General features: G+C 42.5%; 1 protein-coding gene across 6 annotated transcripts in view; it reads right to left on the bottom strand.

The window, feature by feature from the left end:
- The window catches only part of znf385a (zinc finger protein 385A), a 254473-nt gene that overhangs the window by 33908 nt on the left and 205169 nt on the right, over positions 1–15396 (bottom strand). For 5 of the 6 annotated variants that reach the window (XM_034172389.1, XM_034172390.1, XM_034172387.1 and 2 more), the window contains one exon: positions 9591–9768. In XM_034172389.1, coding sequence (XP_034028280.1) covers positions 9591–9768 — 178 coding nt within the window. The remainder of the gene's footprint in view (positions 1–9590; positions 9769–15396) is intronic. The other variant, XM_034172388.1, reaches the window with a different exon arrangement.

Here is a 15396-nt window from a genome sequence, read left to right as displayed (position 1 = left end):
TTTAGATAACTTTAAAAACCATTATCGGACCAATTATCTTCCGATTAATCTTTGTCCGATAACTTTTAAACCGATAAACAAAATAAACAAAGCTGAATAGCGACAAGCATTTTTAAAATTAGTTTAGCACTCACCTTTTAAAAGTTTTGTAACAGACACACAGCTATAACCATTGCAAACAGAAGAGAGCCGCTTGTATAAAAAGCATCTCAATCCTCTGCAGGCAAAGGAGAAACAGCCCCAAATATTCCTTCAGTGCTTTCAGTATTTGATTAATTAGGGATTTACATTGTGAAGAGCTGGAATTTGGGTGTTACAGCTAATGTGTTGTCAATGCACTGCAAAAAAAGGGGTGTCTAAAAACAAGATAAAACACTAAATCTTGCTGCATGGACGGATAATTTCACTTGGCAAGATGTCTTGAATTAAGATCGTTAAATCTAGAAATAAGCATGTTGAACACTTAAAATAAGAAATAAACCCTTAAAACAAGATAAATGGCCTTACACTTCTAAATCTCTTTTTTTAATTTCTCAGTAAGAACCAAATAATTTGCAGTGTTCCTTGACTGGCCACTTGAGGCTCGCTCCAACGCAGAACACATTCTCATAGACGTCCATTTTAACACAACCAACTTTAGAGAAGAAATAAACATGTTTAAAGCCTGGAACAAAAACGGTTTTGTCTCTGTAGCTAGTTTCCTCCTCCATGACACCAGTACAGCGGTGAATTATTTTCAACTTCTTAGTTTAAGACATTTTAATTTATAAAACTCTGTCTAATTGTGGGCGTGGTTGCTTTGAGTGACAACAGCTGGGTCTGGCGGCGACTCCTCCAACCGGAACGAAGTCACTCGCTGTTGTGTTGTTGTTGTGTCTGTTTGGAGTATTTTATAAAAAAACACCTGCAATAATCTGGCTTTTTTTGTGCAGTGAAACGTCCTAACAGATCATCTAAGATGTCCCTATTGCAATATTCATGTTGAGTGAAACACTCGTCTTATTTAATTTTGTGTGTTAACGGTGGTAGCACTTTTAGCAGTTGTCGGTAGGTCCACTTAATGCAATATAGGTACGGTCGGGCCTACGTCACTTCCGCGTAGTTACAGCCGCCATTTTGGGTCGCCGCTGAAAACAAACTGCACACGCACTCACAACCATTGTTGATATAGTCATCTTTACTGCTGTTTATTCGCAAAGGCCTACCCATTTTGTCATGCCAAATGGTGTAGGTACGGTCGGACATCCGAATCCCTGATGTGCGTGCACATAGCAACATGCATAGTAACCAGCGAGCTGCTGAAAACAAACCGCTGTCGCGCTCATTTCCTACTTGACGTCCATCACGCTCGCATCGTTCTGCCACATTTTTTTCTACTTAATATACACCAGTTTTCATAACAAATGCCACGATCGTGCGCTACAGTAATAGTGCTTCAAAGCCGTTCTGTGTGGAAACTGGTGTATATTACGTAGAAAAAGCCACAGCAGAACACTATGAGCGCGATGGATGTCAAGTAGGAAATGAGCGTGACAGCGGTTTGTTTTCAGCGGCTCGCTGGTAAATATGCGTGTTGCTATGTGCACGCACATTAGGGTCCCGGATGACTGACCATACCTATTACTGAGGAAATATGCAGCTGATAACTTTTACTGTCCACACCAAAGTAAACTGTTATGAGAACCACTGTGCAGTCCCCAAAAATATGATTTAACAAACACCAAACACCTGAACGGAGGTTAGCCTGTTAGTTTGTGCTTCAGACTAGGAGAGGGGGCATGTTCAGTGTTTTTTTTAATCACACATTCAGTCACCTACACTCCACCCCTTTATGCATTAATGAGTTCATCGTGAATCAGTACGAGTGGGGCTCAAAACATGGTGATGCCCAGAAAATGGAGTCATTTTGGCTTTTCCAGGTCTCTATAGAAAACCAGTGGGTGATATCAAGCAGGCTCAGTCCAGTATATATACAGTCTATGGCAAGTTATCCAGCACAACCACTAGCCTGAAAATAAATGACCATATTACATGAGGAGAGTGCATTTCAGCTAACCAATATGAAAATTAGTGTGATCAGTAGGCAGGTTTTGTAATTTTGCCTGTGTACACCACACCACACAGTTAAAATAAAACAATGAAAACAACTTATTGAAATCAGGGGACCCCTCAGTTGGCTTTGCCTTCCGACAGAGAAACATACATTCTAGTTGTGCTCTTCTCTTGAGAGACAATTTCCAATATGTTTCTTTCATTTCCTTGACAATTGAGCCATCAGAGTTACTTGATTCTCCAACAAGATATGCTGTAAATCTAATTAAACATTGATAAGACTGTTAATACCCCCCCGTGAGCTGGACTCATTGCCAAACAGAAGAAAGTATTGTTCACTGGGAGAGGTCAGTAGAGGAAGATAACTCAGTCCAGATGCTGCACACCATATTAGCGAGTCTGCATTACTTTATTCCCTTCCAGGAAATTAAAATTACATACACAATACTGTCCGTGGAGAGAGCGTTTTTGTTGAAGGATGTATGGGATTAAATAAAGTCTCCCTCAAATTTATTTCAGAAGATCATCCTTTGTCTTGAGAGTCAAATTTCTTGCTGATTTCTGATGTATGAGACACTAAAATGTTTCTATTATCCACTGGCTCGTTCGGCCAAGTTGTTCATATGCTTGGCTTCAGTGTGGAAGGTTTCTGGTTCAAACCCCACTTCTGCCACATTTCTGCATGTAATGTGAAGTTGTGTCAGGAAAGGCATCTGGTGTAAAACCTGTGCCAATTCAATATGAGGTTCCACCCCGGATTTGCTGTGGCGACCCCGAGTGCAAACAAGGGAGCAGCCAAAGGTACTTACTTTTACTGGGTTGTTGGAAACACAAGAAAGTACAGCGTAATCAATGTGAAAAGCAACATGTAAAGGAGAATGAGCCAATCTGTAGACAGAATGTTGATGTCACACAGGAAAGTGCTACACTTTTTAAAAATTTTCCATCTAACACACACACACACACACACACACACACACACACACACACACACACACACACACACACACACACACACACACACACACACACACACACACACACACACACAGAGATGAGTGATTGCCAGAATCGATCATGGGTGCAGGTAAAAAAGAAGTGATGCCTGCATGGCAGTTTGAAAGTAGTGCAATTTAAACAAAGCTAAAGGATAGTTTTAGGCAGTCATGCTTCAGCGTGTGTGTGCGTGTGTGTGAGCTCAAGGCCAAAGGTTCCCTGGACCAGATGACTGTCTGCCACCATTACAACCTGTACCCACCCTCCCTATGCCCATCCTTAATGATTAATCACCCACGAAACACAATGCTGTCCTTATGAGAGCCGAGCCTCATTTATAATTTAATATGGTAACTTTTCCCTGTCTCACTCAAACTTTGACGCACACAAACCACACACATTCTACTTTTCTGGAACTGTGAACATCAGGTGGAGATTTTGATCAAATGGCTCACCACAGGAAGCTCGACGGATTCTCTGAGTATTGAACTCCTGACAATTAATACAGGCAAAGGATGAAATGTGTACCAGCAGTGTGTAACTTGATATTATACTCACCCCACAGCCATGGAACTGTAAACCTCACAGGAAAGTCATCTGTTTAATTGAACTTGGGTATGTGCACCCGCGTCTGGATGACGTGTTTTTGTGGTGCAGCATGCTATCACAACAGCATTAGCTTTCACGGGGCTCTTCATCAGAGTAGGCATGTCAGACAGCACAGGGGTAAAATGGAGGGGAAAGGAGGGAGGGGTGAGTAAACAGCTGCCCAGCCAAACCCACAATTCACCAGGACAAAGCTCCCGCCCCGCAAAATAGTTTCTGACCTCTGCTGATTAGAAAGCCTTTGAGGACTGATGACCCGCTGACACAACTCTAAGTCAGAAGAACCGACAGCATCTATCAATAGCCCACACTGAGGTCAAGATTTACGGCCATTAGCACTCTTTCCAGTGTTTTTCGCATAAGAAATGTATGATGTCTCTGAGATGTGTGATGTTACATAAAAGCTCATGTCAACAAATGGAACATTCACAGGAAACCCACTAGCTGTCAACAAACAGTGCACTGTGTTCAAGGAGAGCTGCACTGTGGAAAGCTTTCAGTTGCCTCATCTGTATGTTTGCAGGAGCCTGACCACATTGTGTTTGCATGCACGTGTGCATGCATGAAAGTTTATTTGTAAAGCTGATGTGTCTTTGTCAGCTGCACAGTATGACCTGTGTTAAGCTCTGTAACCTAAACCACAGCATTTAAACTACTCTCCCAGATGACGCTGTGCACAGCTGGCTGCTCCTGCCACAGAGCACAGGCAAATCACGAAGACACAAGGTTCCAGGGTCACGAGAAAAACACTTGGATGGAAAAAGACATTCTTTCACATGTTACTGCGTTCAGATCTACATCGTGGCATTGTTGAACTTGACTTTATGAACTGTAATTAGTCACGATTGACTTGTCACTGCTTTTACAGTCCCCATGAGGAAAAGCGTAAAACAGACTGGTGTCCACTAGAAAATTACATTTAAGTGGAGAAAGTAGTAACAATTAATATACTGATACAAAATGTAAGATCGAGGACATTCTAAAGCTTTTCTCTGACACATAGTCTTCAGGCCTTTAATTGAGTGGTTTGTTTTCCTCCTATGCCCTTACATCAGAATGTGGAAATGTCCAGTAAGCAGTCAGCTGCAGAAATGTTTGTAAATGTCACCAAAATATGGTTGGTCCCTTCACTGCCTTGTGTTGATCCAGCACTGGGGACACTGAGGCAATGGAAAATTCTGGATGGAGAAACAAGAAGGGCAGAGGCACATGAGACCCAGCCTCCAAATTATGTCTTGAAAAAAGCAATAAGAGAGTGAAATAGTGGGAGAATGAAACTGAGACAAAATAAAGAAATATGAGTCTAAATCCTGTCTTGTATCTCCAATAAGCAATAAATTAAACTGCAAACATCTTTCAGATGCTGCATTGGATTTCTAGATGTCTTTAGTACTCTGTCTCTTCGGAGGATCCTTAGGTACTGCTGGAATGACATTTGGGCCAAATGAATGGTTACTTAGGGATTGGTTGGTTGTCATCCAGGGTCTAAGGCAGTTGCATAGTGTGGTGGATGCGGCAAGAACCCTTTCCAGTTGGCCGCTTAGTCTAGGCTTTATTAATAGTGGATTGCTGTCTTCCAAATCACTGCTGATAAATAATGTCATTTTGGAACATCTGTTGGACATGATTGGCTTATGTGAAAGTAGCCTGAAGCCCAGCGTACACTTGGCTTTGAGTGAAGCCTCTTCAAGTGGACATACAAATATCCATTTTGTTCATGATAGAACGCATAGGTTTTATTTACTAATCTGTCTTCATCTTAATGACAAGAACAGATACTGAACACATTTAGTTCTGTGCCCCCCCCCAGTCCTTCTATGAGGAGTTATTCTTCATACTCAAGAATTCACACATTGACCACATCATAGCTCTGCAAGTACTGCAACACAAGCATCAACATCAGCAGGGCATCTTAGCAACCTATGTTGATTTTCACAAAACATTTAATTTGATACATAAGGATGCATTCTCGCTCCTATTCTGTTCGGTGCCTGCATGGAATAGGTTTGTGGGAAAGGTTGTGGAGTCCAGGAATTTGGGTGTCTATGTCCACAAGGAAAGGATCACTGCCCTTGAATTAGTGGACAATCCTGTGATCTTTGTGGAATCAATGAATGCCCTGACTGCAGAACTCGAGAAACTAAATGAGGACTCGGAGTGTCTAGGTTTGAAAATGTCCTGGATAAAGACTAAGATCCAAGTTCCAAAGACCCAGCACATCCAACTGGGAGGAGACCCTGAGGAAGACCCAGGACTAGGTGGATCATACCTCCACACTTGCCTGGGAACACCCCTGGATCCCCCAGTCTGAGGTGGTTAATATGGCCCAGTAAAGAGAACTCTGGGGTCCCCTACTAGAGTTGTTTCTCCCACGACCTGGTTCTGAATAAGTGGTTGAAGATGAGTGAGAGTGAGTGGTGTTTCACACTGATTAAACTCTTTGATTTTATAAGTTCTCTGGTTTAGATTTTTGATTATTTCAACATCCATATTAATAAGAGCTCAGATCTCCGATGTGAAGCCTTACTGGATGCTTTGGATATGTTTGAACTTTTGTTTGGCAGAGCTCTATCCTGTATAATGGAAAACATTTGATTGGGTCCTGGCTCAGGGTGTTGCTATTTTGACAATCAACATGTCCTCTTTTCCATCAGCTGTTTCTGATGGTTCATTAGATTTGAAGGATCGTGATACTGCCCTATGTTGGGATGTTATTGTCTTTTACATTAGTTCTTTAACCACAACTGGATTTAGTGTTATATTAATATTAATACTTTGAAAGGTCTCTTTATGCCTGATGTTGTCCAAACAAAATTACTTGGAAGTCAGTGCCTCACCAAAAGTCTCAATACAGCTTTCTCTAGTCTACTTGACAAAAGTGCACCCCTTACTATTAAACCATGCATTCCAAGAATGCAGACAGCAATAGAGGCCTTTCTTTTTTGCCTTTCCTGGCAAATAAACATACATTATCTTCTGCTAAAATAATTCACTATTCTGATCCAGTTCGACAAATAAACCCAATCCAAGATTCCAGTTCGATATTGTGGCTGTACTTATTCAGTGGCAAATGAATTCAGGCTGTTCGGTGTTCAAAGCACAAAGCTCTATGATTATTTTGAAGAAAGAGAGAAAGAAAGAAAGAAACAAACAAACAAAGCTTTATGACAAACATCCACGCAAACTTTAGCCAGGTTAAATAATCCTCCAGTTAAGTGTTGTGTCTGACACAAAATCAATGCTTACTTGAAAATACTTTAAAATATCTCACTTGACAAGTTGGAAAACTTTGAGAAGGATGCTAAAAGCACTACTTGAACCACTGTCAACTGTTGAAAGGCTTGTGGTGATCATTAAGACCCACTACACTGAATCCTGTTATAACCTGCTGAGCACAACTGGTATGTTTCCTAATGGTTTTAAAATTGTACTTAAGTCCTGGTCCCACCGAATAATGAAGGATGAATAATGAGCCATGTAGCATGTTTCTTTTTGGTACGAGTCCAGCTGTTCAACAAACGTGGGAGAATAGTGGTTCTGAGAGGCTCTAAGAGTCAGAATATTCGGTTAACAAGGCTCATCTCTGAGCGTGGTGCTAATTTCAAGAAGTTCTCAAAATTAGCAAAAACAGCATGGTACAGTTTGTGTACGGGGTACTATGAGAACAAACAAGGATGTTAGAGGCAAGTTTGCGGTGAGGACGAGGCTGTTAAAAGACCATTATCTGAGTATCTGCTATCTATAAGGACAGGACAGGCTATTTTGGACAGGCTGTTTTGGACAGGCTATTTTGGCTCCGCCCTCTCGCGCACTTCGTCATGACAATCCTGCTTTGTGCACCGGACGCTGTATATAAAATAATTATTTCATAGCAGACTAATCATTTTCTGTCAGAGCTTGGCTGTTGTTGGGACTTGCTGATTCCTGACTTGAGAGGGACTTGATGGTGACATCTGGCGTACATACAGGCCATGGCAGTTGAGTGCATTACTTCTTGTTTTTTTAAACAATTGTTCAGTTGCTCTCTACAAGTGGTCCCTGGCTCTTGGACAACTCTTCTGTTAATTCTTTTCACTTCTGTGTCAGAAATCTTGGGATGAGCACCTGGTCATGGCTAGTCTGTGGTGAAATGATGTTGTTTCCACTTCCAGATTATGGCCCTACAGTGCTCACTGGAACATTCAGAAGTTTAGAAATTCTTCTGTAACCAATGCCATCAGTATGGTTTGCAACAATAAGGTTGCAAAGATCTTGAGAGACCTCTTTGCTTTTACCTATCATGAGATGTTTCTTGTGTGGCACCTTGGTAATGAGACACCTTTTCATAGGTCATCAGTTAGGACTGATGCAGCTGATATTAATTTGCACTGACAACAGGCAGAATTAAAAGAACCTCCCTTTTAATACTTTTCCAGTGTCATTTCACATTATTACACATAACTTAATTTTCTTTATATGTTTCTGTTACTTGGATTGGTGGAAATCTGATGTCAATAGGACCTTTAGCAATATATTTATGGGGAAAATGTTGACATACTAAATACTTATTTTACCCACTGTAAGTAGCACCGGGGTGTGAGTCTCAGGACCTCCCAAAGTAATAAAAAATAAAATAAAATAAAACCCATGACTTATACTCCAGAAAATATGGTGATTTACCTTAATTTAAAAATATTCAACTTCTGACTCACTTGTCAGATAACGATGTCATTGATCCATTACAGTCAGCATTGAGGATGCAACATTCTGCAGAACTGCAGGCAGGGGTGGTGGCCAAGCAGTTAAGTGTGATTGTTTTCCACTGTAGAAGGTTCGTGGATTAAAAAAAAACCCACCCCTGCCCATTCTCCATGTAATTCGGTGGTGTGTCAGGAAGGGCATCTGACATAAAGCTTTTGCCAAATCAACATGTATATCCACCTGGGATCTGCTGTGGTGACCTCAAATCAAAGGGGAACAGCCAAAGGGACTTATTATTCTGCAGAACTGCACGCACTGAAATGCTGAATGGTCTGCTCCATTTGGATTCAGATACCTCATCAGCGCTGCTGCTGTTAGACATTCATGGAGCTGTTGACACTATACGTATAGATCATTACATACTGCTCCACAGCCTTGAAATCTATTTTGGCATTTCTGGACAGGTTGTTTCTTTGTGGCCATGAAATATATCTAAGTGTTCATGGTGTGTCTTCTTTCATAATACGACTTTGTTTCTGTAGGTGTGCTAAACTAAGGATATGTCTTGCTTTTAACATTTAGTCTGTGTCATTTCAAAAGAGGATTCATTGAAACTATTTTGCTGGGACTGTTGCCAATGGGAAATGAGGTTGCCCCCGCACCCCAAGCCACACCAATTTGAAAAGCCTAAAGTGAACTTTTGGGAAAGGATGGTTAATGCCTTTCCCTGGGACATTTAACCCTGGAATAAGTAGGTCAAAAAAACATCAATATGACCTATGAGTTCTGGTTATCTTCAGGCACTTAAACATGGATGATTTTAAAAATGTGGCATGATTGTTATTGCATTTTTCAAACGTTAGAACATTATTGCTGACTAACAGGCAGGAGTATGGACAATCAGCTGGATGCTGTCGGCAACAATGTGCCCTCCATTCAAACTTTGCTTGGACGAAGTGGTAACAAAAAAGACTAAATTAAATGTAAACAGTTTCTGAGTTGGCTGTAAGCTGTGCTGGACTGCTTACAAAGTTGACATACTCACAAGAACAATACAAACCCAAACAATGCTGATTAGTTGTGTTTATTATTCAGGCATATTTGTGTGGTAAATGGTAATAATGGCTGACATTTTCCATTCCAATTCCCAGCAAACCGATAAGCCCCTGATCATCCTGCATGCCAATTATTCCAAAATTCATGCAAGTTATTTTCCTACTTCTTAAAGCTGGTGAGAATCTTTTCTGGTCTCTCACCCGATTTGCTGGACTTACTGTCAAGGGCAGTGCCAGGACCTCTGGGAGGAGACAGGGAGGAGGAGGAGGTGGACACAGTAGGAGGCTTGTCTCTGTCTTGAGGACGACTCTTAGAGGTCTCAATGCCTTTGACTCTCCTGGCATGGCGGTTGCCTTTGTAATGAGCTTCTGCTTGACCCTGTTGGAGACCACAGAAGACAGAATATATATTTAGTAAGAGCACACCAATGGTGACAGGGGAATAAAACATTGTAGGTTAGTAAAGAGACACCCACACTCACACACAAACACTGATGCATGTCATTATGACAGCATGTTATTTAATATACACTGGAGGCATGAGGCCAGAGACGGCAGGCGGACTTACAGATGGATTACGAGCACTGGAAAACAAACCTGCAATGATGCATTGAAGGAGACATCAAAGATGGACATACCATCTGTCACCTCTGTCCCTCAGTCATTTTATATAGACTATATTTGAATGCAATATATTCATAGTATAATTATGCACATTTTGACATGCATCCTCAGCAGATGCCTGCAGTCTGAAACTTCTATCCACCCTGACAGCACTTGGCTCCAGCTCTCATGATTAAAGCCATGCTGGCAGACAAGCCGAGGGGAGATGAACTGGGGGTCAGTGGAATACCATATTATCTGTCATTAGGGCCTTTGAATCCCCCCCCCACTTGTCAATACACACTAACTATTACAGTGCACATCATCAATGGGAGGCTTGTATACATACGCAGGTTCTGATGATATAAATACAGTTATTGCAGTCAGCTGCTCTCTAAACCAGGCCACTCAATCCTGGGTGTCACTGCACAGTTAAGGAGCACTTGGAATCTAAATATGAATACTTCCAGGCAAAAATGACTCAGTGCATAAAATCTCATCAGGAGAATAAAATGTGGATGTAAACTTTGAATTGGCATTTTTGTGGACTACAGCTAGACCTGCATTCTTGCAAAGAAAGAAATAGTGCAAAGATCTATTACAGAAGCTAATCTGTTGTCAAAAGGCTACCTACTAGAAACTGTGTTTGTTCTGAGAGTAAACAACAGTGGTGAGTCATTCATCATCGGAGCACGAGAACCTCACAGCAGACTGTCTCTCGCCACTAAGCCTGCACATCTGTGTGTCCTGGATAATTTTGTGGAAAAGATGCACGGTTGCTAAACCAGGCTGCAGCCAGAAGCCTGACAGATGGAAAGGAGTTAATCATTCAAGCTATTTAATATCTGTATTACAGCTTTAACACAGAGAAAGTGGTACTACGCTTCAACAGGTTACTGCCCTGCTCCATCCAAGGGTGTGGGAGTTGCTCTGCCACACTTTGTGACACATTTGCCAAAACATTATGTGCATCAAGGGGCAGATGATGAAGATGATTATTCAGTGGATGGATTACAGTGAGATGCCGGGCAGATGCATGGTCTTTAAGGGCAGACGACAGCTGCCACAGGTGCTGAAAGAGAATATTAGTGACACTCAGGACATCACACTAACTGCAGGATCACGACTGGGGACAGACCGGATTGGCAAAGAAGACGGGAAGTAATGAGTAATGTCTGAGTTTTAACATGCATGTTTGCTGTAGGGGGCAGCATGGTATATTAGGGGTTAGCACTGTTGCGTCACATCACGAAGATCATGGGATCGATTCCCACCTGTGCTCTTTCTGCGTGAAGTTTGCATGTTCTCTCCGAGTTTGCGTGGGTTCCCTCCGGGTGCTCCGGCTCCCTCCCACATCCAAAGACATGCAGGTTAGGTGAATTGGAAACTTTAAATTGTCCATAGTTACAGGTGTGAGTGTGTTTGTCTGTCTACATGTGGCCTTGCAACAGACTGGCGTCCTATCCAGGATGTACCCTGCCTCACACCCTATGGCTGCTGGGATAGGCTCCAGCCCCGTGATCCTCAATTGGAGTAAGCAGGTACAGAAAATGGATGGATGGATGGTTTGCTGTAGGTGTGTGACTGATGGGATCCTATATATGAGGTATTACAGCAAAACAGCACCAGTAACTGCTGAGGTTCACAAGAACACATGGTTCTTGTAAATCATGATAGCAAACTTGACTCTAGACAAAGCAGAGTGTCTGTAACTGTACCCTGACATCAGGGTCTTAAGGAGTTACTCCAGCAAAGCTGTCAGATCAAGGTGGAGATGACTGAGGGCAGAAAGAAGAGCAGGATAGAGGGCTGCCAAAAAAGAACTGATCTATGAGAGCTGCAGGAAAATATGACGTGTGATCGAAAGGTACTATATGTGGCCACAAAGGATTTCTTAACCTCTGCACCAAAGCCAAGAGGATCAACTGCCAGGCAGCTGAGATTCAGTGGGAGGCTCTGGATGGAGAAAAACAAAGTGAATAAAAGGAAGATAGAAAATATTACACTTAGTTATGGAACTTCAAGGTAAGGAAGGTGATAAAAAGGAATGACATTCTATAACGGAAAAACTGAAAAGAAGAGCTACACAACACTAACCCTGACACATAACTTCAACAACGCAACAATGCATTTTTGTTTTTACACGTGTGCCACAAGGGTCAGGTCTTAGTCCAGAGTTGTTGTGTGTGTTCTAATGAGGCACCTTTTTGTTCATATTAGCTGTTAAATTTTTCACATGCAGCCACAATAACAGCAAAATACGTAGCTCACCTTAAATAATATGAGCTCACTTTTCTCCTATTTGTCATCTTGGTCAACTTCCCAACATCATTAGAAAGCAGCTGAATGTGAAACTCTTTCGGTGTAAGTTCAGTGCGTTAGATCATACTTTTCACTGCAAATAAAACTCAACATATATGCATTGTATTAAAACTTGATAAGTGGCCCCATCCACCGTACTGCAGAATCACCTGAGGTCTTGGATGGCATTCAACCAAGCAGACAACCAGGCCATCACCAATTCTCAAAAATAACCATCTGTCTGCTGCATATAGATAAAGCGTGGGCATCCTCTTGGTCTTCTCCAGCTGCTGAGGTCCTCAATACTGAGGCACCTGTGTGACAGATTATGCCCGGAGAAATGTACCACAAGGCCAAAATGATGACTCCATCACCTCTTCCCAGGCCTCTATCAATCTCAAAGGCCGAGAACCCAGAGACATGAATGACACTGCTGATGCCTCTACAAGTTCAACATGTGCCAGGAAGCCATTGTTTCAGAAAATTGAGACCCTGAATCTTAAGCTTGATCCAGGGCAATTCTCCCTACTGCATACAGGAACAACTGACCCAGAATGCACTGCTATGTCAATATCTGTTTTGTGTTTTTCCCCAGTCAGATGAATTTCCGGTCCCATTACAGCTTATTGACTGTGGCCGGACAAATGAAAGAATCAAAACATGCAAAAATGATGACGGCAAACGGATGTTTATTGACCATCATGTTATGTGTCGACGCGGGTTGAGGAGCGAACGTGCGTCTGACGGAACCCAGCGCCAAAACAACCAGAAAGCGGTCCCAATAACAAAACAATTTATTTTCCCCCTTTGGTGCATAACAAAGTGTACAATCGAAACATGCGTCTGTCTGGCGGAGTGAAGGACGGCACGCTCTCCAGCGCCCAAAAGGATCGAAGCTCGGCGCTTCTGGACCCACGTTCACCGCCAAACACCCCCAGGTGGACACGACAAACCGACTCTGCGAAGGATAGAAAAGGTGAGGTAAGTCAGCAGCTACAACTAATATCCTTCAAAGGCACACATTATCAGCAACACATTCAGGTCTGAATTTAAGCTTTATGTAAATGAGCAGCTTCTCACAACAGGTGGAGGATCATCAGTCCACACGCCACGGCAGTGAGAAGCAAGCTGCACAACTCTCATCAATATTCACATATACTGCGTAACAAAATACCAAATTACTGTTAACAATTATTCAGACAATCAAATCACCTCTGATGTGTGCTGACAGCATGTGTCCCTCACCCGTCTTCCTTCACAGGCACGATGTGTCAAACCCAGGCGCGGTCCTCAGCGTCTCACAAACGAACATCACAAGGTCGAGTTCCCGGCAATTCTGCTTGAATCACACATGACTTAAATGCAGAACGCCATCTCACGTGAGCACCATCCACAGGTGCTGCACATCATGTTGATGAGGGTGAAGGACTCTTCTGCCAGCACCTTCTCCACAGACAATAAATCAGTTTGCATACCACCTGGAGAGCAAAGAAAAGAAAAGAACACCAAAACGTCCAGCCACACCACCCCAACACACAACACATCATGTGGAACTTGTGGAGCATTGAAATATGCATGGTTACAAAGCCTTGTGAAGCAGGAAGCAGCATCGGACAGGACAAAGACATTCTCCGTGAACACTATGTGCCGTTGCAGGAGAAGTAAAATCAGTGGGATGCACTTGTGTTTGTCCAGTCTGGCTTACACTTTTTGAATGTATTTTTTACAATGGCATCACCAGTTAAGAGTACAGCTTGAAAAACGACTGACTGTAAATCTATTCAAAATAAGGTAAATAATAATTATGTGGCCCCACGGTGGGCTGGATGTGATTATATGCAGTAGGGAGAATTGCAAATGCAGACACTCCAATAGTTCGCTCAGCTTCTCATGTGCTACAATCAGAGTATCCATTGACTCTGCAAAGACCACAGCATTGCCCACAAAGTCAAAGTTAGACAATCTTTGCTCACCAATAAAGGCAAAGATTCTTCAATAATTAATGCTTTTTTATTGAGTACTCTTATAATAAATATATGTGGTACTGAGTGATTTTGACATTTGACCAAATGTGTGTTATGTGTCGACGCGGGTTGAGGAGCGGACCTGCGTCAGACGGAACCCAGCGCTAAAAATAACCAGAAAGCGGTTCCAATAACAAAAACAATTTATTTATTTCACCCGCTGGTGCATAATAAAGTGTAAAAACTGAAATAGCGTCCTTCTGGTGGAGTGAAGGCTGGCACGCTCTCCAGCGCCCAAAAGGATCGAAGCCCGGCGCTCCTGGACCCACTATTACCGCCAACCACCCCCCAGGTGGACACGACAAACCGACTCTCTGCGAAGGATAGAAGAGGTGAGGTAAGTCAGCAGTTACAACTAATATCCTTCAAAAGACACACACTATCAGCAACACATTCAGGTCTGTATTTTGAGCTTTATGCAAATGAGCAGCTTCTCACAAAAGGTGGAGGATCACTTGTCCGCACGTCACAGCAGTGAGAAGCAAGCTGCACCATTCTCATCACAATTCAAATATATTGCGTAACAAAATACCAAGTTACTATCAACAATTAGTCAAACACTTAATCACCTCTGATGTGTGCTGACAGCATGTGTCCCTCACCCTTCCTCCTTCACGGGCTCGATGTGTCAAACCCAGGCGCGGTCCTCAGCGTCTCACAAACGAACATCACAAGGTCGAGTTCCCGGCAGTTCTGCTTGAATCACACATGACTTAAATGCAGAACGCCATCCAATTATCTGCTTCAGCTGAAAGTCTTTAAGGCTGCACGTGAGCACCATTCACAGGTGCTGCACATATGTTGATGAGGGTGAAGGACTCTTCAGCCAGCACCTTCTCCACAGACAAATCAGTTCTCATGCCACCTGGAGAGCAAAGAAAAGAAAAGAACACCAAAATGTCCAGCCACACCCCCCAACACACAACAATGTGTCTATAATCAGACTTTATCCTCAACTAACACACAACCCTTCCACCATATTTAATCTATATTGACTCCTAATTGTTTGAGTAAAACAGTTATCACTTTGAATTTGGCCCTTAAAGGCCCCCGTGGTAAAAAATCATGTGATCAACAGA

Source organism: Thalassophryne amazonica, chromosome 6, assembly GCF_902500255.1.
Source record: "Thalassophryne amazonica chromosome 6, fThaAma1.1, whole genome shotgun sequence".
Taxonomy (NCBI): domain Eukaryota; kingdom Metazoa; phylum Chordata; class Actinopteri; order Batrachoidiformes; family Batrachoididae; genus Thalassophryne; species Thalassophryne amazonica.
This window is presented reverse-complemented; position numbering and strand designations above follow the sequence as displayed.